General features: G+C 41.0%; 1 protein-coding gene across 2 annotated transcripts in view; it reads right to left on the bottom strand.

The window, feature by feature from the left end:
• Positions 1-1,896: 1,896 nt before the first annotated feature.
• Positions 1,897-26,625, bottom strand: part of CLCN4 (chloride voltage-gated channel 4) — an 85,116-nt gene continuing 60,387 nt past the window's right edge. For both annotated transcript variants that reach the window (XM_017509921.2, XM_017509920.2), the window contains exons 12-13: positions 23,535-23,751; positions 1,897-6,019 (exon numbers count right to left, since the gene is read on the bottom strand). In XM_017509921.2, the coding sequence (XP_017365410.1) occupies positions 5,929-6,019; positions 23,535-23,751 (308 nt within the window). In that variant the 3' untranslated portion in view covers positions 1,897-5,928. The remainder of the gene's footprint in view (positions 6,020-23,534; positions 23,752-26,625) is intronic.

Here is a 26,625-nt window from a genome sequence, read left to right as displayed (position 1 = left end):
AAAAAAAAAAGATTATACTCTTTGCTCTTAGGATATCATGAGACCACAAAAGTTTCCAGGCATAGCTTTAAATGCCACCGATGCCACCAATATGCCAATGGCTTCATTTACATCTCAAACCGTAATGATTCCCCTGAACTCCAAACCTGAATGTCTAAGAGACATCTCTCATGTAGCATTTCCAAAAGGGAGCTCCTCACCTAGTCTAGCCCATCTCAGTAAATAGCAACTTGGTTGTGCCATTTTATATAAGTTCCATCAGCAAATCTGTTGCCTCTACCTTGGAATTACAGTTAGCCCTCCATCTCCATGGGGTCTGCATCTGTGGATTCAACTGTGGATTGAAAATATTCAGGAAAAAAATGGCTGGTTGCATCTGTACTGAACATGTACAGACTTTTTTCTTGTCACTATTCCATAAACATGCAGTGTAACAACTGTTTACATAGCATTACATTGAACTAAGTATTCTAAGTAGGCTAGAGAATGTTTAAAGTAGACAGGAGGACATGGGCAGACTCTATGCAAATAATACAGCATTTTATATAAGGGACTTAAGCATCATGGATTTTGGAATCTATGGGGGAGTCCTGAAAGAAATCTCCCACAGATACTGAGGAGCAACTGTATAACTGGAATTCAAGAATTTTCTAGGGCAAGCTCCCATCATCACTCACCTATTTGCAATAGACTCTTTTTGTTTTTTTAAGATGGAGTCTTGCACTGTTGCCCAGGCTGGAGTGCAGTGGCACGATCTCGGCTCGCTGTAACCTCTGCCTCCCAGGTTCAAGCGATTCTTGTGCCTCAACCTTCCAAATAGCTGGGATTACAAGGACCTGCCACCACGCCTGGCTCATTTTTGTATTTTTTTGGTAGAGACAGGGTTTCACCATGTTGGCCGGGCTGGTCTCAAACTCCCGATCTCAAGTGATCCGCCCACCTCGGCCTCTCAAAGTGCTAGGATTACAGGTGTGAGCCACCGTGCCTGGCCTATTTCCAATAGACTCTTATCCAGAGCCCTGGCTTCCAGTCTTGCTGTCCAACAGCCAGAATGGTTTGTGGACAACACGAGTCAAATCATGTCACTCCTCTGAATTCCAGGACTTTACCTGGTCCTTGAAGACTCTGAAGCATCTGCTGCGTCTACCCTCCTCCCAAAAGGAAAACAAACCCAACTTCAAATACGCCCACTCCCATCCCAAGGCTGCAGCCATCCACCCCTGGTGGGCCCCCAGCAGGCTAGACCCATTTCCATCTTAGGACACTTGCAGTTGCTGTCCCCTCTGCTGAGGATACCCTTTCCTCAGCTGTGCCCCCAGCTGGTCCCCTCCCCTAACCAGCAAGGATTCCTCTAACCACCCATATTAAATAGCACCTCTTCTAGGTCAAGGATCTGTAGGCATCCTTTGTTCCTTTCTTGTCTTTCTTCCAAATTTTCTGTAAAGTGGAAAGTTAAAAAAAAAAAAAAGAAAAAGAAAAAAAAACTGGTGGGAAAAGACATAATTCAACCCTTGTGGTTCCCAAAGTAATAAATAGAAAATTTTCTGTTGAAAGAAAGGATGAAAGAATGAATGAATGTTAAACCATTGCCCAAACTGTACTCCCCAGCCTTCACACAGGGCAAACACACACATGGCCTGCGGACAGTGTTCCTACCCAGTCCTTGGAAACGGATAGCCTCAGTCTGAATTTTTATTTGGTCATCACCCACCCAGCCAAGAACAAGGAATTTTAAAGCTGACTGAATGGACTTCACAATCTGTTTATCAGTCTTAAGGATGAGTCTTTAACTTTACCGAATAGTCCAACCAAGTCACAGGAACCAGGTTTCCGGAGGTTCTACTGTGTAGAAACACACTGTGAAATCAGTATCTCTTCCATTTACAATATGTTTGTTGCGGACTCTGTGCTTGTTTTATTTTTAAAAATAGACTTCAAACATTTAATATTTAATAAGGTGCCAACATTTACACAGAGTATTACAATTTAAAAAAAAAAAACACTTTTCTATGTGGTCGTTCCAACACCAAATGTGAATATATCTCATAAAAGTTGCAGGTAGGCTCATTCCCAGCACCTCTAGGATGGCAAATAAATAGTTATTACTGCGCCAGTGAAAATAGAGTCTGCTTAATGTTTCCCAAGTCAGATATACAGGCTCTCTCCTCATGTAAATCATTTCAAAGGCTAGAAGCTTAGTCTAATAAAACACTGCCCACACAAAGTTAAAATGAAAGCATAATATTACAATTGCATGGTAATTCAACAGTTCTCCTTGGGTTTCTCATCTTTTCCAGCTCAGAATCTAATAATGAATACTAAGTAGAATTTGCACACATTGGTAATTTAAAGTAATCAGTTCTCACCTAAGTGAAAGAAACTCCTCTAAAATTTTCCATTTCTGTGACTTATTAGGCTCAAAATCTATCTATTTGGACATCTCCTTTGTAAGGTCTTTGGGAAGGACCGAATAAAGAACTGAGATTACCTGGTTCAAAGTAACAGTAAGCATTGAATATTGAATGACTGACTTCTAGCACATTCTGCCTTTCCCTAAAAGCCACATGAGCATCTGTATTCCCAGGGGATGCACTAAAATCCACTTAGAAGAAATGCACACATCACTTCCAGGGTCCCCTTATTTGGTGCTTTTGTATAACATATTTCCTCAGTAAAAGCAAGAAACAGATGATGTGTGTCATGACAGAGTGCCTTTCCCATGATGTGTTGGTGGCTTTTTATGTTAAAAACTGATTCAGAGAGAACCCAGACAGTTCTAGAAATGTCTAAAGCTTTTGGTTCTGGAAGAAGAAGAAAAAGAAAACATTATTCTGAAAGATACTTATTTTATCTCCACATCTCTGTGCTGTTCATCAGATCACCAGATAAAGTGGATATAAGTTCTGCATTTGGAGACAGCAAATACTCTCAGGATCCCTACCCGAGTACATTTACAAGAAAGAGAGACAGAGCACATCAGCATGTTTTCCATGGGGTTTGTCTGAGCCCCCAGGCCCATGGGTGAGTGGACCACATGGCTGAGTTAGGACTCCACAGAAGGAAGGCAGTTTGCTGTGGCAGTCCCTACCACAGACTCCTCTTCCTTGACCTTAGTCCACCCCTCTGACTCTGGCCTTCTATTGAGGAGAGCCTGAACCCCACAATAAATTAGAGGCTCAATTTGCAAAGTAAAGTAAGAATGGGTTGTTTCAGTCAAGCAACTCTTCCAACTGTATGCCATGAATTTGCAGATATGTCTACTCTAAGCATTGGGGAGGACGCAAATCCCAAGGTCCCGCTCGGTGACCTTGGCCGGGAAGCATATTCTCCTCTCATTTCCCTCCTTGGCCTCAGCCAGATTAGAAAGAAACGCTGTGGTTTCGCTGACCTCTGGCTATGTTTTCACTGTTTCAGGTTCCCTTTGGAAGCTATTTGTTTCAACTAAAAGGACCTCCTGGATTCTATAAAGCCAGGCTATGACTAATACTCTTTCCCAGCATGCACTGACTCTGAGGAGACCACAGGGCAATAAGAGGGGAACTACATGAAGTGGTCGTTAAGACTTTTTAGGATTTAAAGTCCAGGAGAACCCGACTTCACTTGTTAACGTTCCGTGGAAACCACAATACCAACACTAACATTAAGACCTGTTACTCAAGGCTTACATGCTATAAATAAGACAATGAATTTTATTCTTTTATAGGACCAATGATTAAATTCTCTACTATTGACTGGATATTGCCATACTGAGGTGGCTGTTGGATGTTACTTTGAAACGAAGGAACCAATGAATCACACAAATGTTCTTAGTGTGTCAGCATGATCTGATTTAAAATAACTTAGAGAAAATATATATTTTGCACATTAATTAGAAGTTTCATGAAAACCCATTTGTAGCTTGATTTTTGTCCAACATGAAAATTCTTATGAGGGCTAAGAAATTATGGATTTGGGCTGGGACTTCTAGGTCAAATCTAAGAGAAGGGATGGGGAGCAAGAAGGTTAGAAGAACATTCACAGAAGTTTGGCAAGATTGAAGACAGGAAGGGCAATGACAAGGACATAATGATGGCATCCAATACGGCAAACTTCCCCTCCTGAAGACCAACACTCTTCCTTAGTCAGATAACATGAATGCCGTTCAGAGAGTAATGTGCCTAGCTCAATATTTTCCTTCCCACATTAGTGTGTGGCTACCAGGAGCCACATGGCAGACTTCCAGCCAACGAATACAAGCTAAGCATCTCTGGGGGAAGCTTTCCTTTCCTGATAGACATTGTACCTAGTTGCTTGCCTCTCCTTTTCTCTTCCCACTTAGAAAGCAGACATGATACCTGATGGTTCAGGAACCATCTTTCAACTCTGAGGCAATAAGCCAGAGGACAAAAGGTAAAAATGGTGAAAATGAAATAGCAACGGAATGGGGAACCCAATGATATTATGGAGACAGTCCTGGAGTACCCCCTCTCAGGGTTCTTACTCAGCCCTTCAATGTTTACTGGGTGTTCTGTTATTTGCAGCCAAATGCACACCCAAGTGATGCAGCACTATCCAGTGACAATGAGATTGAAAAGGACGAAGGGCACTCAGTGAAAAGGCAGGGACAAAGACTTAAGAGCAAGGGCAAGTGGGATAATCTTAACTTACACAGATCACATGGTGGATCTAATACATAGCTTAATTCCTTTCTGCAGAAAAGACCAAAATCCTGACTAAAAGAGTAAATGTGTCATTAAGTTCAAATACAAAGATGCCCGGTGCTCAAATTGGCCATATAAAATTTAACACTGTCCTCCTGTGCTGTGATTGCAAGTATGAAGCACATGCTTATACATTCAAACTGGACATTTTGCATCCTACAGAGAAGATAATGGAACAGATTTAGAATCAATTTAGTATTTCTCTTGCAATCCATTTGGAGGGGTTCCCACTGAGAACTCATATGCCTCATCCTCTCCAGTCGTATCTGATAAGACCTGAGAGGAAAAATAAGTGGTAACACTGGGTAGCCTGTTTGGACTCTTGCATATGCTACTTGTAAATGAAAGCACGCTTATGACAGACTGGGAGACTACCAGCTATGGCTCATGAAGTGCTGAGATGATCAATATTGAATGCATGGGCAAAAGCAATAAATAAATGAAGCAAATGCAATGGGGATGCAAATCAATGATCGGGTGTGTATACCCTCAAAATAACGATGCGTCCCTTTGTATGGGAGGAGACACAGCACAGTACTATATGCTTCAATAGTTCATCATGCAGGCCCAGGATGCCAGTCTTGCATAGAGAAATGATTTCTTCACACTCATCATGGCAGGCGCGCCTGGTGTTGGTTCGGAAACTGATGGATAAGCCAGATAACGGGCTGAGAACAGGAGCAAGAAATGGGATGGTTGTGAGCGAACCCACTGGCATACTTGCAGCTTTCACTGTGTTCAAATTTAATTTTTCTTTTTCATCAAAGTAAGTGCAAATGTCTTTAATATGATTCAATAACATAGCAGCAAAACTTCAAGAACCAATAAATAAGGATGCTGACATGCTGATACCCTTTTGTCTCTTGGACTCAACGCTTCACGTGTGTTTGTAAGTTACAAACATCAGCCTTGAGCAGAAGGGGTAAAAGTTTCTTAAGTCAGCATTCATGCTCCACATACTTGTATAGATCACATCATTTACACCCACCCACATGCCCCCACAGCAGTAGCAAACTCATTAGGAAACACAGCTTGAAACTCATACAGGGTTAAAGCTATAAAATGCCTAATCATTGATACTTTTGTTTTTAAAGGTTTCATTCTTCTTCCCCTCCTTTCAAACAAAGCTTTTGTTTCTGCTGATCTTTCACTGAAATAATAACATATCATTTATTTCTTTTTAAATGACACAGTCAGTGTTTTTCTGAAAATAATTGCCACCTTGTTGCTAATTAAACATGATGGATTCGGGGTCCTGGTTTGCCATCTGGGCCATATGTCTCAGAACATCCTTTTTTGTGATGATGCCAAGAAGTCTCCTGGAAAAGAAACAAAATAGAGAAAAGAGGTCAGCCTTGCAATAGCAACTCATCCCTGTCCCTAAACCCCAGTGCCTTTTCCAAGTGGGCACAGAGACAGACAACAATTCCCAGCTTCCCTTGTGGTTAGGCAGAGCCAATGGTGGGAGCACTGGCCAATGCCTGTGGGTGGAGTGACAGATGCCGCTCCCAGGTCTCCTGTGCATTTCCCCCGACTCTCTCTTCTCATCTGGCAGTCAGAGACACAGGAGCCAGGGAAGGGCTCTAAGGATTGACTTCGGAGCCGCCAGATTCAAACACCTGGGTCCAGAGCCCACACCTGCTGCAACCCACATTGGCTGTAACATGTGAGAAAAATAAACCTTTATTGCATTAGGCCACCGAGATTGCAAGCTTGTTTATTACAGCAGTAAACCTATGATGACTACTATATCCTCTTAAATTTCAAAACTATAATCAATTTTAAAAGGGTTTATGAAAGGCATTGTCAAAACTTGACCATACCACAGGAATTCCAAGTATAAGGTATTTTAAGTATAAGAAATTTTAAGTATAAGATAAAAAGTGATTCTATTTGTAATTCTATCTTACTGGGAAGATAAAGTTTGACATTCATCTCTGATTATATATGTAAATTACCTCCTCTTCCAAAATTTCATTGCTTTCAACTCATACAAAAGATGCCATGGGCAGGGCACGTGGCTCACATCTGTAATCCCAGCACTTTGGGAGGCTGAGGTGGGCGGATCACGAGGTCAGGAGTTTGAGACCAGTCTGACCAACATGGTGAAACCCCATCTCTACTAAAAATACAAAAATTAACTGGGTGTGGTGGTGTGCACGTGTAATCCCAGCTACTCAAGAGGCTGAGGCAGGAGAATCACTTGAACCCGGGGTCAGAGGTTGAAGTGAGCCAATATCGCACCACTGCACTCCAGCCTGGGTGACAGAGCAAGACTCCATCTCAACTAATGGGCAAAACAAACAGCCAGCATCATAATGACAGGATCAGATTCACACACAACGATATTAACCTTAAATGTAAATGTTTACAGGCTAAATGCCCCAATTAAAAGGCACAGACAGGAAAACTGGATAAAGAGTCAAGACCCATCAGTGTGCTGTATTCAGGAGATCCATCTCACATGCAAAGACACATGTGCAAAGACACACATAGGCTCAAAATAAAGGGATAGAGGAATATTTACCAAGCAAATAACAAGCAAAAAAAAAAAAGCAGGGGTTGCAATCCTAGTCTCTGATAAAACAGACTTTAAACCGACAAAGATCAAAAAAGACAAAGAAGGGCATTACATAATGATAAAGGGATCAATGCAACAAGAAGAGCTAACTATCCTAAACATATATGCACCCAATACAGGAGCACCCAGGTTCATAAAGCAAGTTCTTAGAGACCTGGACTCCCACAAGTTCCAAAGAGATTTAGACTCCCACACAAAAATAGTGGGAAACTTTAACACCCACTATCAATATTAGACAGATCAATGAGACAGAAAATTAACAAGGATATTCAGGACTTGAACTCAGCTCTGGACCAAGTGGACCTAACAGACATCTATGGAACTATCCACCCCAAATCAACAGAATATACATTCTTCTCAGCACCACATCACACTTATTCTAAAATCGACCACATAATTGGAAGTAAAACACTCCTCAGCAAATGCAAAAGAATGGAAATCATAACAAACAGTCTCTCAGACCACAGTGCAATCAAATTAGAACTCTGAATTAAGAAACTCACTCAAAACCACACAACTACATGGAAACTGAAAAATCTGCTCCTGAGAGACTACTGGGTAAATAATGAAATTAAGGCAGAAATAAATAACTTCTTTGAAACCAATGAGAACAAAGACACAATGTACCAGAATCTCTGGGACATAGCCAAAGCAGTGTTTAGAGGGAAATTTATAGCACTAAATGCCCACAGAAGAAAGCAGGAAAGATCTAAAATCAACAATTAACATCACAATTAAAAGAACTAGAGAACGAAGAGCAAACAAATTCAAAAGCTAGCAGAAGTCAAGAAATAACTAAGATCAGAGCAGAACTGAAAAAAGAGACACAAAAGACCCTCCAAAAAAATCAATGAATCCAGGAGCTGTTTTTTTTTTTTAAAGTTCAACAAAATAGACTACTAGCCAGACTAATAAAGAAGAAAAAAGAGAAGAATCAAATAGACACAATAAGAATGATAAAGGGGATATCACCCCTGATCCCACAGAAATACAAACTACCATCAGAGAATACTATAAACACCTGTATGCAAATAAGTTAGAAAATCTAGAAGAAATGGATAAATTCCTGGACACATACACCCTGCCAAGACTAAATCAGGAAGAAGTTGAATCCCTAAATAGACCAATAACAAGGTCTGAAATTGAGGCAGTAATTAATAGCCTACCAACTATAAAAAGCCCAGGACCAGATGGATTCACAGCCGAATTCTACCAGAGGTACAAAGAGGAGTTGGTACCATGCCATCTGAAACTAGTCCAAACAATAGAAAAAGAGGGACTCCTCTCTAACTTATTTTATGAGGCCAGCATCAACCTGATACCAAAACCTGGCAACAAAAAAAAAGAAAACTTCAGGCCAATATCCCTGATGAACATCAATGCGAAAATACTCAATAAAATACTGGCAAACTGAACCCAGAAGCACATCGAAAACCTTATCCACCACAATCAAGTTGGCTTCATCCCTGGGATGCAAGGCTGGTTCAACATATGCAAATCAATAAACATAATCCATCAAATAAACAGAACCAATGACAAAAACCACATGATTATCTCAATAGATGCAGAAAAGGCCTTTGATAAAATTCAACACTGCTTTGTGCTAAAAACTCTCAGTAAACTAGGTTTTGAGGGAATGTATCTCAAAATAATAAGAACTATTTATGACAAACCCACAGCCAATATCATACTGAATGGGCAAAAGCTGGAAGCATTTTCTTTGAAAACTGGCACAAGACAAGGATGCCCTCTTACCACTCCTATTCAACATAGTATTGGAAGTTCTGGCTACGGCAATCAGGCAAGAGAAAGGAATAAAGGGTATTTAAATAAGAAGGGAGGAAGTCAAATTGTCTCTGTTTGCAGATGACATGATTGTGTATTTAGAAAACCCAATCGTCTCAGCCCAAAATCTCCTTAAGCTGATAAGCAACTTCAGCAAAGTCTCAGGATACAAAATCAATGTGCAGAAATCACAAGCATTCCTATACACCAATAATAGACAAGCAAAGAGCCAAATCATGAGTGAACTCACATTTGCAATTGCTACAAAGACAATAAAATACCTAGTAGTACAACTTACAAGGGATGTGAAGGACCTCTTCAAGGAGAACTACAAACCACTGTTCAAGGAAATAACAGGACACAAACAAATGGAAAAACATTCCATGCTCATGGATAGGAAGAATCAATATCATACAAATGTTCATACTGCCCTAAGTAATTTGTGGATTCAATATTATCTCCATCAAGCTACCACTGACTTTCTTCACAGAATTAGAAAAAAACTACTTTAAATTTCATATGGAACCAAAAAAGAGCTCATATAGCCAAGAAAATTCAAAGCAAAAAGAACAAGGCTGGAGGCATTATGCTACCTGACTTCAAACTATACTACAAGGCTACAGTAACCAAAACAGCATGGTTCTGGTACCAAAACATATATGTAGGCCAATGGAATACAACAGAGGCCTCAGAAATAAATAACACCACACATCTACAACCACCTGATCTTTGACAAACATGACAAAAACAAGCAATGGGGAAAGGATTTCCTATTTAATAAATGATGTTGGGAAAACTGGCTAGCCATATGCAGAAAACTGAAACTGGACCCCTTCCTTATATCTTATACAAAAATTAACTCAGGATGGATTAAAGACTTAAACGTAAGACCTAAAAGCATTAAAACCCTAGAAGAAAACCTAGGCAATAACATTTAGGATTATAGGCATAGGCAAAGATTTCATGACTCAAAGACCAAAAGCAATGGCAACAAAAGCCAAAATTGACAAATGGGACCTAATTAAAGAGCTTCTGCACAGCAAAAGAAACTATAATCAGAGTAAACAGGCAACCTACAGAATGGGAGAACATTTTTGCAATCTATCCAACTGATAAAGGGCTAATATCCAGAATATACAAAGAACTTCAATGAATTTACAAGAAAAAACAACTCCATCGAAAAGTGGGCAAAGGATATGAACAGACACTTCTCAAAAGATGACATTTATGCAGCCAACAAACATATGAAAAAAATCTCATCATCACTGGTCATCAGAGAAATGCAAATCAAAACCACAGTGAGATACCATCTCATGCCAGCTAGAATGGCAATCATTAAAAAGTCAGAAAACAATAGATGCTGGAGAGGCTGTGGAGAAATAAGAACACTTTTACACTATTGGTGGACATGTAAATTAGTTTACTCATGGTGGAAGACAGTGTGGTGATTCCTCAAGGATCTAGAACTAGAAATACTATTTGACCAGCAATCCCATTACTAGGTATATACCCAAAGGATTATATATCATTCTACTATACAGCCACATGCATATGTAAGTTCATTGTGGCACTATTTACAATAGAAAAGACTTGGAACCGACCCAAATGCCCATCAGTGATAGACTGGATAAAGAAAATGTAGCACATATAGACAATGGAATATTATGCAGTCATAAAAAAGGATGAGTTCATGTCCTTTGCAGAGACATGAATAAAGCTGGAAACCATCATTCTCAGCAAAGTAACACAGGAACAAAAAACCAAACACCACATGTTCTCACTCATAAATGGAAGTTGAACAATGAGAACACATGGACACAGGGAGGGGAGCATCACACACTGGGGCCTGATGATGGGTGGGGAGCTAGTGGAGGGATAGCATTAGGAGAAATACCTAATGTAGATGATGGGTTGATGGGTGCAGCAAACCACCATGGCACGTGTATACCTATGTAACAAACCTGAATGTTCTGTACATGTATCTCATAAATTATTTTAAAAAAAAATGCCACTTACCAGAGTCCATTGTATGGGACCAGCAAGACTGTATATCACACAATGCCAAGGAGCACTATTTACAAACACTGCAGTGTAAATCATGACCTCTGGATTATACAGTGCACATCTGCACAATCATTCATAGCAACCCTTGCTTCATTCTTTTACTAAATGACCACCTGCAGGAACATATCATGCCCCTTGGGTAAAATGAAAGGTCTGAGAGAAGGATATGTGTGCAACTTCTTTGGAAAAAAGAAGTTCCATTGCCATGTAAGTTTGCAAAATACTACTCATTGTATCTCCATTATACCCAAAGAAAGGTGTATGGGGAAGCAAGCTCTGGTAGTCTCACATTAAAATACCGTATAGCTATTAAAATAATGAGTTTCTACTCTGTGTAATATGATAATACACAAAAAAATCAGAAAACACAATTGTAATATACTGTCATTTATTTAATTAAGGCCAAATTAGTCAAATTTATCTCTTAGTGAATATGAAGAGGGGATATAAGTATTTTAAGTAGTATTCAAATCAGTTACACAGTAAAATAAACACTGATTAGTGAAACTCAGGCCAGAATTCTGATGTTTTTGGCTCTGACTACACTGGACCTTAAACAGTTTTGGAAAAGGTATTCATTTCTTGTGTTGGTTACCCTGTCTATCACACTGAGGAAGACAGAAAATACAGCCCCTTCCCCTCCATCTCACGGCAACATCTTTAGGAGAGAGGAAAATGGTGAAAGAGCATGTTAAGCAAACAGAATAATGACGATATGAATTACAAAAGCATTAAAAGAATATGTCATGACCCTACAGTGATCATTTTTCTTAAATGGGGAGGAATACTTGATAAATGTAGAAAACAGGACAGAATTTGATAATTAATACTTTGTAACTCCCAATGTAATAATTAGCTTAGCCAATAATAATCGATGGATACCAAAATCATTGGGTGAATGGTTGCTGGAAAATAGAAAATTCACAGTCTCAAAGTACTTTTCTAGAGATTGTGAACAAGGAGACAAATGTCACTTAACAATGGAGGGCTCTGGCCATCACCACCTCATCCAAGCAATGAAGCTTATCATCAACAAAGTCAGAAAAGCAGACTCTCTAACATCACCTATGTTGGAATGCTGCCAAAAATGACTTAAACCAAATTGAATCATGAGGAAGTAATCAGACCCAGAATGTTGAGACTACTGGTCTGGACTCTTCAAAGGAAATCCATGCATGTAACAAAGCTGCACATGTACCCCCTGTATCTAAAATAAAAGTTGAAATTATTTTTTAAAATCTCTGTCATAAAAAAACAAAACAAGGCAGGGAACTATCCTAGACAAGAGACTAAAAAGGCAAAACAGTGCAACACACAAACTTTGATGGAATTCTAAGTTAAAATTTGAATATCAATTTGATACTGGATGATATATTGAGTTACTGTTAATTTTACATCATTATGGCTTGGTAGTTATGTAAAGAAAATGTCCTTATTCTTAGAAGATGTCGTCTGCTTCATTAATCATTGCCAAAACCTAGAAGTAACTAACATATTCTTTAGTGGATGACTGGATAAACTAAACCATGGCATATTCAGACAATGGATATTTTTCAACAATAAAAACAAAAGCACTATCAAGTCATGAAAAGATGTGGAGGAAAATCAAAATGTGTATTGTTGAGTGAAAGAACCTGGGCTGAAAAGGCTACATACTGAATGATTCCAACTACATAATATGCGACATTCTGGAATAGGCAAAACTATGGAGGCAGTAAAATGATCAGTGGTTGTCAGGGTTTGGGGGATGGAAGAAAGGGATAAATAGGCAGAGCACAGGGGATTTTTAGGGTAGTGAAACTACTCTGTATCATCCTGTAATGGTAGATACATGGTATTATATGTTTGTCAAAATCCACAGAAATATACAACACAGCATGCATCCTAAAGTAAACTACAAATGTTAGTTAATAATGTATTGATATTGGTTCATCGATTATAACAAATAAAATAGTAATGCAAGATATTGACAATAGGGGAAACTGTTAGGGGAGAAGGAGAAGGAGATATATGGGAACTCTGTACTTTTTCTCAATTGTTCTGTAAACCTAAATGTTGGTATAATCCTGAAACAAGACCTACCTAAAGGAAACAAATGTTAGCACTCTTCTTTGCAGTGAGATGCTGAGTTCTCCTGGGAAAACCCGTCTGTGAGTATGTACATAGTTGATAGATTCAAGGCCCAACAAGGGCTCTGGTCTCCTCACACAGGAAGGTTGCTGGGTCCAGCTGGCAGAGCCTGAAAACATTTCTTTCCATCCTGATTTGTCTTAGTTGCTTCAGGCTCAACTGTCATAATGAAGGTCCATTGCAGTCAATCAACCAGAGATACACATTTTCTCAAGGGCACTATTACCCAAAACTTTGCTAAATCACCCTGCTTCCACAATTGCAGAAGCTTTAGTGGGCCCTGGTCTCATTAGGGTTGCCCTTTTGTTTTGTCAGCCATGTATTGCTGCTGAGAAGAGCAGTCCAGGCCTCCCGATCTGAGGCATGTCAGAATCTTAGAGGCCCACATAAGAAAAAAAGGTTTCCCAATCAACAAAGTGAAGAGACAACCCACAAACTAGGAGAAAACATTATCAAACTATCCATCTGACAAGGGATTAATAACCAGACTATGTAAGGAGCTCAACCATCTCTATAGGGGAAAATTTAATAATCTGATCCCCAAAATCGGCAAAATATTTGAATAGACATTTCTCAAAAGAAGACATGCAAATAGCAAACAGGCCTATGAAAATAGTATAGCTGGATAGCTTGTAACACAAAGGGTAAATGCTTGAGGGGATGGATACCCCCATTCTCCATGATGTGATCATTATGCATTGCATGCCTGTATCAAAGCATCTCATGGGCCCCATAAATATACACACCTACTATATACCCACAAAAATTTAAATATTTTTAAACAAGGTTTCCTCCCATGGTCAGGTAAATTTTGTTCTAGCTCTGATAATTCTAACTAATTTCAAGGAAGCAGTGACAGCTAGGAAAGGTGGCTTTGTTACTGGGAAGGGCCTTTATTTATAGGCAGATAGAAGTCCCCAGTGAGGCCCCCTCCCATGCAGTAGCAGCAAAATGAGTCCCACGCTGGGCCCATAGGACCCCTTGCACCCATCCAGCCCTCTACCTAGGAAGGTGTTATGCAGGGTTTCTCTACCTTGGCACTAGTGACATTTGGGTTGGCTAATTATTTGTTGTGGATAGGCCATTCTGTGCATGGTAGAACATATAGCAGCACCCTGGGCCTCTATCCACTAAATGCAGCAGCATCCCCATCCCCCATCGTGACAACCAAAATGTCTCCAGACAATGCCAAATGTCTCCTGTGGAGGGGGGACAAGATTGCCCCTGGTTGAGAACCACCATCCAGATTAAAAAGTACTAAAATAGTTCCACACCAGTTGGTTTATAGCTACCGAGCTAGACACCCTGGGATGTCCCCTGCCAACCTCATACCTTACAGAACTTCAATGAACTTCCCACAATTCATAACAAATGAGTTAATCATCTGGTGCCAGCTCTTAAATACTTTCACTGTTACTCCCAGCCAGGAGCTTTCAGACACAAATGAACCTCTGTGGGTGAATCTATAATACACCATGAAAGTGGGACACAGGAATACTATTACCTGGCCCCATATCCTCAGTATTTTACTGAACAGGTATCCCAAAATACAGCAGCCATTCCAGGAATCTGGATACTTAAAGATGCTGCAGCGTATCTTCCCATCACCCCCAGGTCTACTCCCAACTGTTTTTGACCCCAAAGGGTGCTGTGCGGAGGGGATTGATGTCCTCAAGGGTCAGGGTTGGCTGGCAGAGGTCTCCATCAAAGGTCCTCCCAGCACCTGGAAGCTGATCGTGCCTCAGGAGATAGACCTGGAAGAATCCAGATGGGACTGGCTCTGCAACCAATTCCCTTTAACTTTGAGCAGTGTTTTGCTTTTTAGGGTCTTACCTCCTCATTTGAAAACTGAAGGGAATGGGGGAGGGAAAAGGAGGGGATGGAGGATGGTTAATGGGTACAAAAAACAGTTTAAAAGAATATGATCTAGTATTTGATAGTGCAACAGAGTGACTACAATCAATAATAATTTAATTATACATTTAAAAATAACTAAAAATATAATTGGAATGTTTGTAACCCAAAGGATAAATGCTTGAGGTGATGGAGCCACCATTTACCCTGATATGAATATTATGAATTACATGCTTGTATCAAAATATCCCATATATCCCATAAATATATACACCTATGTACCCACAAAAATTAAAAATATTTTTTTCTTAAAAAGGGAAACCAAATGTCCATCAACTAATGAATTGATCAGCAAAATGTGGTCTATCCATACAACGCAAGATGCTTCAGCCCTAAAAAGGAAAGAAGTACTGGCACATCTTCAGTGTGGATGAACCTCGAAAACATGATGCTCAGTGAAAGCAGCCAAACACAAAAGGCCACATAATGCATGAGTATATCAGCAAGAAATGTCCAGAATAGGCAAGTCCACAGAGACAGAAAGCAGAGTAGTGGTTGCCAAGGGCTGTGGTATAGGAGGTAACAGCTAAGGGGTGTGGGGTTTCTTTTTGGGGTGATGAAAATGTTCTAAAATTGTGGTGATGAATGCACACAACTCATTTTCTACTAAAAACCACTGAATCACGCATTTTAAATGGGTGAATTGTACAATATGTGAATTATTTCAACAAAGCTGTTAAATGAATGAATGAATGGATGAAGTAAAGGCAGTGCCCCAAGTGCTACACGAAGTCCCACTCTCCATTCAGATGCTACGAATCTGTTCACAAGAGCATAAGGCAGGTGAAGTAATTATCTTACTGACTTTGACTTCTCTCTCAGAAAGCAAAATTGCAAAATGAAAGGCAAGGGAACAGTAGAAGGAAGTTTTAAAAATTGAGCATTTGCAAGTGTTGGGATTTCTAATGCCCTTTCAAAATAAAAAAGAAACAGTTATAAGGCCAGCAGCTTATACCTATAAGACGCCACTAAGAAATCTGTGATCAGAAGGGAAATCAAAGCAGCTGTGAGAGGTTCAGTCCACACAGGCAGAGCACCCAGAACCTAGAGGTGTTCTTATGCCATGGGGAATGGCTCCACCGCTGCCAACCAGTGGACAGGCTATCATTTTAAACTGCCCTTTCATACTCTAACAATTTCCTACCACCAGAAAGCCTGCTCAGAACAGTCTCCTCTTTTTTGGTTTCATGTGAATTTTGAAGTAGTTTTTCTCTAATTCTGTGAAGAAAGTCAATGAGTATTCAATGATGGGGATAGCACTGAGTCTATAAATTACTTTGGGCAGCATGGCCATTTTCACAATATTGATTCTTCCTATCCATGAGCTTGGAATGTTTTTCCATTTGTTTGTGTCCTCTGATTTCCTTCAGTGGTAGTTTGTAGTTCTCCTTGAAGAGGTCCTTTATGTTCCTTGTTAGTTGTATTTTATTCTCTTTGTAGTAGTTGTGAATTCGAGTTCATTCATGATCTGGCTCCCTGCTTGTCTGTTATTGGTGTATAGGAATGCTTGTTATTTTTGCACATTGATTTTGTACCTGAGGCTTTGCTGAAGTTGTTTATCAGCTTAAGGAGATTTGGGGCTGAGACAATGAGGTCTTCTAAATATACAATCATGTCATCTGCAAACAGAGACAATTTGACTTCCTCTCTTCCTATTTGAATACCCTTTATTTCTTTCTCTCGCCTGATTGCCCTGGCCAGAACTTCCAGTACTATGTCGATTACGAGTGGTGAGACAGGGCATCCTTGTCTTGTGCTGGTTTTCAAAGGGAATGCTTCCAGGTTTTGCCCATTCAGTATGATATTGGTTATGGGTTTGTCATAAATAGGTCTTATTATTTTGAGATATGTTCTATCAATACCTAGTTTATTGATAGTTTTTAGCATGAAGGGCTGTTGAATTTTATCAAAGGCCTTTTCTGCATGTATTGAGATAAGCATGTGGTTTTTGTCTTTAGTTATGTTTGTGTGATGAATTATATTTATTAATTTGTGTATGTTGAACCAGCCTTGCATCCCAGGGATGAAGCCGACTTGATTGCAGTGGATAAGCTTTTTGATATGCTACTGGATTCAGTTTGCCAGTATTTTTTAATTGAGGGTTTTTACATCAATGCTCGTCAGGGATATTGGCCTGAAGCTTTCTTTTTTTGTTGTATCTCTGCCAGATTTTGGTATCAGGATGATGCTGGCCTCATAAAATGAGTTAGGGAGGAGTCCCTCCTTTATAATTGTTTGGAATAGCTTCTGAAGAAATAGTACCAGCTTCTCTTTGTACCTCTGGTACAAAGAATTCAACTGTAATTCTTTCTGGTCCTGGGATTTTTTTGGGGGTTGGTAGGGTATTTATTACTGCCTCAATTTCAGAACTTGGTATTGGTCTATTCAGAAGTTCAACTTCTTCCTGGTTTAGTCTTGGGAGAGTGTATGCATCCAGGAATTTATCTATTTCTTCTAGATTTTCTAGTTTATTTACATAGAGGTGATATAGTACTATCTGATGGTTGTTTTTCTGTGGAGTCAGTGGTAATATTCCCTGTATCATTTTTTGTTATGTCTATTCAATTCTTCTCTCTGTTCTTATCACTCTAGCTAGCAGTCTATTTTATTAATTTTTTCAAAAAAAAATACTCCTGGATTTGTTGATTTTTTTGAAGGGTTTTTCATGTCTCTATCTCCTTCAGTTCTTCTCTGATCTTGCTTATTTCTTGTCGTCTTCTAGCTTTGGGGTTTATATGCTGTTGGTTCTCTAGTTCTTTCAGTTGCGATGTTAGGGTGTTGATTTGAGATCTTTCTAGCTTTTTGATGTGGGCATTTAATGCTATAAATTTCCCTCTTAACACTGCTTTAGCTGTGTCCAAGAGATTCTGGTACATTGTCTCTTTGTTCTTATTGGTTTCAAAGAACTTCTTGATTTCTGCCTTAATTTCATTATTCACCCAGTAGTCATTCAGGAGCAGGCTGTTCAATTTCCATGTAGTTGTGTGGTTTTGAGTGAATTTCTTAATCTTGAGTTCTAATTTGATTGCACTGTGGTCTGAGAGACCACTTGTTATGATTTCAGTTGTTTTGCATTTGCTAAGGAGTATTTTACTTTCAATTATGTGATCGATTTTAGAATGTTAAGTGGTGCCAAGAAGAATGTATATTCTGTTGGCTTTGGATGGAAAGTCCATAGAGCCTAGAAAAACCTAAGCAGAAAGAGCAAAGCTGGAGGCATCATGCTACCCAACTTCAAACTATAATACATGGCTACAGTATCCAAAACAGCACTGTACTTGTACAAAAACAGATACATACACCAATGAAACAGAATAGAGATCTCAAAAATAGGACTGCACATCTATAACCATCTGATCTTTGACAAAGCTAACAAAACAATCAATGGGGAAAGGATTCCCTATTTAATAAATGGTGCTGGGAGAACTGGCTAGCTATATGCAGAAAATTGAAACTGAATCCCTTCCTTACACCTTATACAAAAATTAACTCAAGATAGATTAAAGACTGAAAGGTAAAACCCAGCACAATAAAAAGCCTAGAAAAAAAATCTAGGCAATACCATTCAGGACATAGTCAAGGGCAAAGATTTCATGACGAAAACATCAAAAGCAATGGCAACAAAAGCAAAAGTTGACAAATGGGATCTAATTAAACTAAAGAGCTTCCGCACAGCAAAAGAAACTATCATCAGAGTGAACAGACAACCTACAGAATGGGAGAAAATTTTTGCAATCTATCCATCTGACATTGGTCTAATATGCAGAATCTACAAGGAACTTAAGCAAATTTACAATTTAAAAAAACATCAAAAATTGGGCAAAGGACATGAACAGACACTTCTCAAAAGAAGACATTTTTATAGTCAACAAACACATGAAAAAAAAAGCTCCACATCACTGATCATTAGAGAAATGAAAATCAAAACCACAGTGAGATACCATGTCATGCCAGTCAGAATGGCAATTATTAAAGTCAAGGAACAACAGATGATGGTGAGAGTGTGGAGAAACAGAAACACTTTTGCACTGTTGGTGGGAATGTAAATTAGTTCAACCATTGTGGAAGATAGTGTGGCGATTCCTCAAAGACCTAGAACCAGAAATACCATTTGATCTAGCAATCCCATTACTGAGTATACACCCAAAGAAATATAAATCATTCTATTATAAAGATACATGCACAGGTGTGTTCACTGCAGCACCATTCACAATAGCAAAGACATGGAATCAACCCAAATGCTCATCAGTGATAGACTGGATAAAGAAAATGTCCCTGCAAAGCATGTGATCTCGTTCCTTTTTATGGCTGCATAGTATTCTGCATAGTAATACTATGCAGCCATAAAAAGGAACGAGATCACATCCTTTTCAGGGACATGGATGAAGCTGGATGCCATTATCCTCAGCAAACTAACACAGGAACAGAAAACCAAACACCGTATGTTCTCACTTATAAGTGGGAACTGAACAATGAGAACACATGGACACAGGGAGGGGAACAACACACACTGGGTGGGGGGAGGGAGAGCATCAGAATAAATAGCTGATGCATGTGGGTCTAATATCTAGGTGATGGTTGGATAGGTGCAGGAAAACACCATGGCACATGTTTACCTAGGTAGCAAGCCTGCATTTCCTGCACATGTATGCCGGAACTTAAAATAAAATTAAATTTAAAAAAATAGACCAGTCCTCCCTGGAGCACCTGCCTTGGGTAGTAACACTTAAACTGGATTATGTCCATGTTCCTTAGTAGATAACAAGTTCCTTGGCTTTTTTTTTTTAAACACTTTTTGTGCCCTCTACAGTTCCCAGCTAAAATAGATGCCCAATATAATGTTTATTAAACCAATGTTGCTTTGAAAAAATAAGACTTATTAGTGTTTGCAATGTGATGAGAACTAATACACACACACACACACACACACACACACACACACACACACACACACGGAACCCTCCCATATCTATAAATCCTGGTTTTTGTTTCCTTATCTTCATCCTGGAGACAGTATCAAAAGATCGGGCATTTGCAGTTCTGAAAACCTCCTTTTAAAGCTCTGTGACTGTAATGTCTAAAAGTTAAGTTGATTATAACAGCACTGGGGAAATATGAATTGAGGAGCTGCCTTGGGTTCGTGCATAAATTGTGCCCTGGCCTGCGATGGTAATTATCACAAAAGAAGAAAGCCGAACATCAACCCAGAAGGAGGTAACATCAAATCCAGCAGGCTTCGTTAGTGGCATGAAATGTCCTATCTGATTTAAATCAAGTGTTTGAACTTCCAGTCCCTTTGGGTAGCAGTTCAAGCGAATTCAGTGAATTATAAATGGCCGGATCTATGACCAAGGACATAATTCAGATTTAAGCAGCTGGGTTCTTCTGCGAAAGCTACCCTGTCCAGGCCCCTATGGACCACCTAGCAGGGCTTGGGGGAAATCTGACACCGTCTCCCTTACGCACTTTTCCTTTCTAAAACTTTCATAGGGAAAATCTCACCCAAATTAGCTCTTAGCAACTGGAGGCTTCCTAGATTGCAGCATTCTGGTTCCTGGTCCAGTTTCATGATGTCCCTTAAACCCTAGGCCTGAGAAATGCTGCTGGTGATCCAGGCTAACAGTGGAGCTAAGGCTTGTGGCCATCCCAAGCAGGGAAGGCACAGAGTGAGCAAGCACATCAAACAGGAGAGCTGGCCGGAGACGCGCCTGTCCTGGCGAGAAGCCCAAGGAGATGAAAGACCCTGCAGACAAGGATCCCTTGCCAGCAATAACGCAGCAGCATCTGTGTTTGTTTAAAAGATGTAGAGCGAGAGAGAGTACGATTTTGCTTTCCTGAAACACATTCGGAGCCAATTTCGGCACCCAGGTCTTCACAGGAAGACCTCGTGGGGTTCTGCGAGGTGTGAGCGGGCATTAAGGGCAGAATTTCCTGCCTGAACTGAAATTCCAATGATAACTGACATTGGGTTATTATTTTAAAGGAAAGGAGAAACTGCTACACACTTGAGACAGCATGGGCAATCACAGTGGTATATTTATACCAAGTACTGGAAACTCAAGTGCATAAATCGACTTCAGTGGTTCCTAAAGTAGGGTCCCCAGACCAGCAGCAACGGCATCGACTGGGAGGTTATTAGAAATGCACATTCTTGGGCCTCACCCTAGACCTCCAGGGATCAATAGCTCTGTGGTGGGGCCCAGAAATCTGGATTTTGCTTGCAGGTTTAATCCTCTAGGGCATTTTGATCCACACTCGTTTGAAAAACCACTTGAGCACCTTTAAAATTCATCAGCAGAAATCGTCTCTAGCCTTGTCAAACACAAGGACTCATTTATTTGTTCCCTATTGATTGCACCTCCCACACGCAAGACACCCTCTGGCTGCAGTCAGAGCTAAGGAGGACGCTCGCTCTGCTGGCCAGGAGTTCTCTGGGTAAATGTGCAAATTGCAGAGCCTGTCCCCCTGTGAGCTTGCTACCAGGATGGCAGGAAGAAAGAGAAACAAACACAATTGCTCATTTAGCTACACACAGACGTCCAGTCCAAGGTCACTCAACTGCATGACTAGTGACATTTTGGGCCAGATGTTTCATTGTGGAGTTGTCCTGTGCACTGCAGGATGTTTAGCAGCATCCCTGACCTCTGCTCACTAGATGCCAATAATATCCCTCCCTCCAGTCATGACTCCCAAAATTGTCTCCACACATTGCCCAATGTCCCTGGGAGGTAAAATTATCCCAGTTGAGAACTGCTGTGTTAAACTAGAGTGTGCTGGCTCTGGAAGTATAAGCTATATTAGATAGTTGAGCCTCTGGAGTCTATAAAGGTCTAAACTTTATTAGGTACCAATGTCTCCAGAACCCATTTCCCTCCTCCTACTTTCAGCCCACATAGGAAGAAAATAGGCAGATAACCCTAGGTTCCAGGCTACCCTGACCAAGCCAACCCCTTCCCTTACACAAACTTCTGAAACCATGGAACCTGGGACACTAAGAGGCCACGGAATGGCCCTTAAGGAACTTCACCTCTGGAGCTACTACAGTGGCCCCTCAGTCGCTGCACTGCTGGTTTCTTGATTTGTGACAATGCCACAAAAGTGTCAGCACAGACAATGCCATGGCATCATCAAATCTGTCCATTCTCCAATCATGTTTGTTTAGAAAACAAAGTTGTTTCAAATAAATTAATATATCGGGAACAATCTGAGCATCATATGAATTTCACTTTTGCTTATGTGTGATGTCATCCATGAGAAACTCTAGGCAAATGCAGAAAACTGCACCCACCTGAACCCAATGGGATCAGCATACACAAAATACACCTGTCTGGCCCCCCAAACATCCGCAAGCTACCTCAGTTCATGCATGTGTGAGGAGCCATACCCATCCACACATGCTGTGACCACTTCCCCTTGAGTTCAGGTTCCCCTCCTTCCACCCCTTCCCAGTAATTCATAAGTGGCAGAGCTTGTGGCACTCATCCCACAGCCAACTTCAGGCCTTTTCAAGATGAAGTGACATTTCTGTTGTATTACTTAACCATTTAACTAATGCACAACATGGTACCACCACTTCTTTTTTCAAGACAGGGTCTTGCTCTGCTGTGCAGGCTGGAGCGCAGTGGTACAGTCTTAGGCCACTGCAGCCTTGGATGCCTGGGCTCTAGTGATCCTCCTGCTTCAGCCTCAGGAGTAGCTGGGACGATAGGCATACCTGGCTGATTTCATAAAAGTTTGTTTGCAGAGATAGGGTCTTGCCACTCAGGCTGGTCTCGAACTCCTGGGCTCAAACGATCCTCCTGCCTCAGCCTCCTGAAGTGCTGAGATTACAGGCATGAGCCATATAGCCTGGCTCAGTACTACCATTCTTACTAGGCTCCCACCTCTTTTATGTCATGCATCACTGATGAAGTTTTGAGTATTGTGTAACTAACCTCATTTTTCCCAGAAGTCCTGTAGTTTGCATGGCTCAATTTTTGCATATTGCTATGATTTTGAGGACCGCATAGGCCATGTTATAGCAGAACTGGCTGTACCTCCTCCCTGAGCCAAGTATCACATGGGGTGGGAGAAAAGCAACACCAAGCCCTTCTCCCGTGGCTCCACCCCTTTTTACTCAACCTTCCTCAGCCCAGGCAACAGTCCAGCCTGGACCACCCCCTTCCCTGGCTGCACAGCTACCCAGCCCTAAGTCCCAAGCCCCTGTACATTTCCTTCTCAACACATTCACCATAGCTTACTGTCATTCTCTGTCAAGGACTGTTCCACCCCGTGGCCCTCTACCTCCTTCAGGGCTGAGACCATGTCTCACTCATTTTTTTTCTCCCTAGGTCATTGTGGCCACATGTCCGGCTACTCACCCACTCCGCGTCACCAGACACTGCCGGAGTCCCAGTTTACGGAAGATATCCACCACCGTCTCCATTGGGGTGTGGTCTGTGACTGTGAATGGGCTGAGGTTCAGGATGCGCCGCAGCTTCAGGGGATGTGGGCTGTTGGCTGGCAGCTCAGGGGGCTCCTCTGTGAAGTACATGATGGAATTGCTCACGATGCCCTCCTGCCTCTGTCTGGCATTCTCTAGAATGAATGGGGTGAGCAGGAACAATAAGCCACACAAAAACGCCTTGCTGAGCAACTCCCCACCCTACACTTGTACACAGCATCGAGAATCCCACAGAAAAGGGGTTCGAAGGATGAACCACACATTCTTAATAAGGGGCTTTAGCCAAACATCTGTGGAATTGGCATCTCTCTGCAGCTAATGCTGTGTGAGGGTCCCCTGCTGTGACTGGATCATTTGTTGCCAAAGTCTGGCAAGATGGGCCTGACCCAGATGGCCCTTTTGGGGACATTCATTGCTTCCCCCCGGACTCCAGGCACCCCAAACAGCCCAGGACCCTCCACTCTGGCTTTCCTTATGCTGCTTCACCTCATCATGGACTGGAGTTTGACGTGACAAGAAACTTACTTAGCTGCCCGATGACCTTAATACATTGATTTTCTTTTTATGAACTAATTTATAACTGGCCCAAATGGCATCATGAATCCTGGGAGGAACAAGAAACCAATACAGCCAGGCCAGGCTTACAGCCCAGAAATGCAGCTCAATCACAAATGTGACCCTTGGGTCCAAAGAAACAACCCCAGAAAAGCTGCATCCCCCCTACACTTTGGATCTCCTGTCTTAAAAATGGGCCATTTCATGGATCTCTCAAAGAAAGATAGTAAAACTGTTATGGTAGCAATTAGCCTATTTCTGTCTGTAGAAAGGCCACGTGAAAGAAAGCTGAAGAAAAGTAGGGTAACAGGAACTCATTAGAAATACAGCTTAATGCGGTGCTAGAAACCCAGGCTATTTTAAGTCACACATGAAATAAATCCATCGGTCTCAAGATATTTCTCCAAGGCGATTTTCCTTCTGTTGGAATTTTAATCTTTCTCTTGGTTCATGGGAAAAGGTTAAGGAAAATGTACAGCAAGGCTTGCTTTAAAATGGATCCTGGTTTCTATCATACATTTCTTGCTTTCTCAAAGACTACTATTCACCTATATTGTTCTTTCAAAAATAAAATTCTAACTGCCTCCTCCAAGGCCATTTAGTGCAATAGAGTACTCTAATGGAAAACTGGCAGCATTTGGGGTCAGGCTGAGTCTGAAAAAGGGTCTCTGTTTAAAAGAGGAACAGAGGGCCTGCTGGGCAAATGCCTGCACATTATATGGGTCAGGTTAAATCAAGTTACATCCAATGGGGTATGATTCTAACACAAATACCAGACAACTTTGATGCACAACATGTTTTCAAATGTAGACTGCTCGATATACACTACGTACTTCTCCCCGAAACCAAGATGATTCTGTCCTTACCCAATAAGGCAGAGAGGCAACTGGCAACACATACTTATTTGCTCATTTCCACAGACCAGCCAATTCTCTTAAAGTCCCACTAACAGGATTTCCATCAATTTCAACCATTGGGAGAATGTCAGGATTGGATCAAGTCACAAACCCCAATCAAGAGTTGATGACATGGATTTGCTGAACTCCTTCTAAAACCAAATACAATTTAATAAATGGTCAATCCACTTGCTACAATACGATAAAAAAACAAACTTATATCTCATTTGAACCTACGGATTGGGTTAGGAGCCCTGATTCTAACAGTCACTAGGCTCAATGAACTCTTGCTCACCAGTGCACTCCGAGTGTCTGGGCAATGCCTAGCACACAGTAGACACAAAACAGATATTTGCCAAATACACACATGAATGAATGAATGAGTCAGTCTACTAAATGTCAGTGTATCTGGTTCTGCCTGCCACATAAAACTGAACCTATCTCACATAGGAGGCATCAGGAAGGAAAGCCCATGTGGTAATGACTGCCAAACAAAAACATAGGCATTGGCTGGGGTCAGAGCCAGAGAGCTGGGCTATGTACCTTGCTATTCCCACAGTGGCAACTGCTACTCTCCTCAGAAAGGTTCTGCTAGGCCACTTTGGAACTCTATTACAGACTCACAGGAGGCTTCAAACTTTGCCTGTAGAGGTGCTGGCAACAGGCAAAAGCCGGTGAATGGAAGAAGAACCAGCAAGAAAGCTCTTTGGAATTCCCTACTAGGGTGAAACATCTACTCTCAGTTTGGACCAGAAATCATCAGACACCAAAATGCCTGCATGTAAGTTCACAGAGGGCAGAGGCAGTGTGCTGTCATCCCTGGACTCCGAGCTTCTAGGATGGTATCAGCACATGGTGGACACTTAAGAAATACTTCCCATGTGAAAGGATAAACCAACTAACTCCTCACCCAGGGGATGAGCCAGTGCTACAGGAAAAGAGACTCACAGACCCCAGGAACACTTGGGAGTCTGTGATGAAAAGGAAACCAAAACAATACAACCAAAAATACATCTTTTTAAAAGACCTAAAAGACAAAAAGGAAATGCACTAAATATCAACCATGTCTTCTATAGTGATAAGAATGTAGGTGCCTTTTTAAATTTTTCCTTTTGCTTCTGATTTCCCCAATATTTGGAGTGTGTATTACTTTCACTTTGAAAAAATGTAATAAACTTCATTTTTAAATGTTTTTAAAATGACTTTTTAAAACTGTCTTTAATGTAGGAGGTTTGTCATATATTCTACTAGAATGAGACTCAGTGGTCACAGGTCTTCAAAAAGAATGTACATTTTACGCCAGGCACAGTGGCTCACACCTGTAATCCCAATACTTTGGGAGGCTGAGGCAGGCGGATCACTTAAGGTCAGGTGTACGAGAGCAGCCTGGTCAACATGATGAAACTCTGTCTTTACTAAAAATACAAAAATTAGCCAGGCATGATGGCACGCCTGTAGTCCCAGCTACTCGGGAGGCTGAGGCAGGAGAATTGCTTGAATCTGGGAGGTGGAGGCTGCAGTGAGCCAAGATGGTGCCACTGCACTCCAGCCTGGGAA

The sequence above is a fragment of the Cebus imitator genome, unplaced genomic scaffold (assembly GCF_001604975.1).
Source record: "Cebus imitator isolate Cc_AM_T3 unplaced genomic scaffold, Cebus_imitator-1.0 Scaffold426, whole genome shotgun sequence".
NCBI classification, from domain to species: domain Eukaryota; kingdom Metazoa; phylum Chordata; class Mammalia; order Primates; family Cebidae; genus Cebus; species Cebus imitator.
This window is presented reverse-complemented; position numbering and strand designations above follow the sequence as displayed.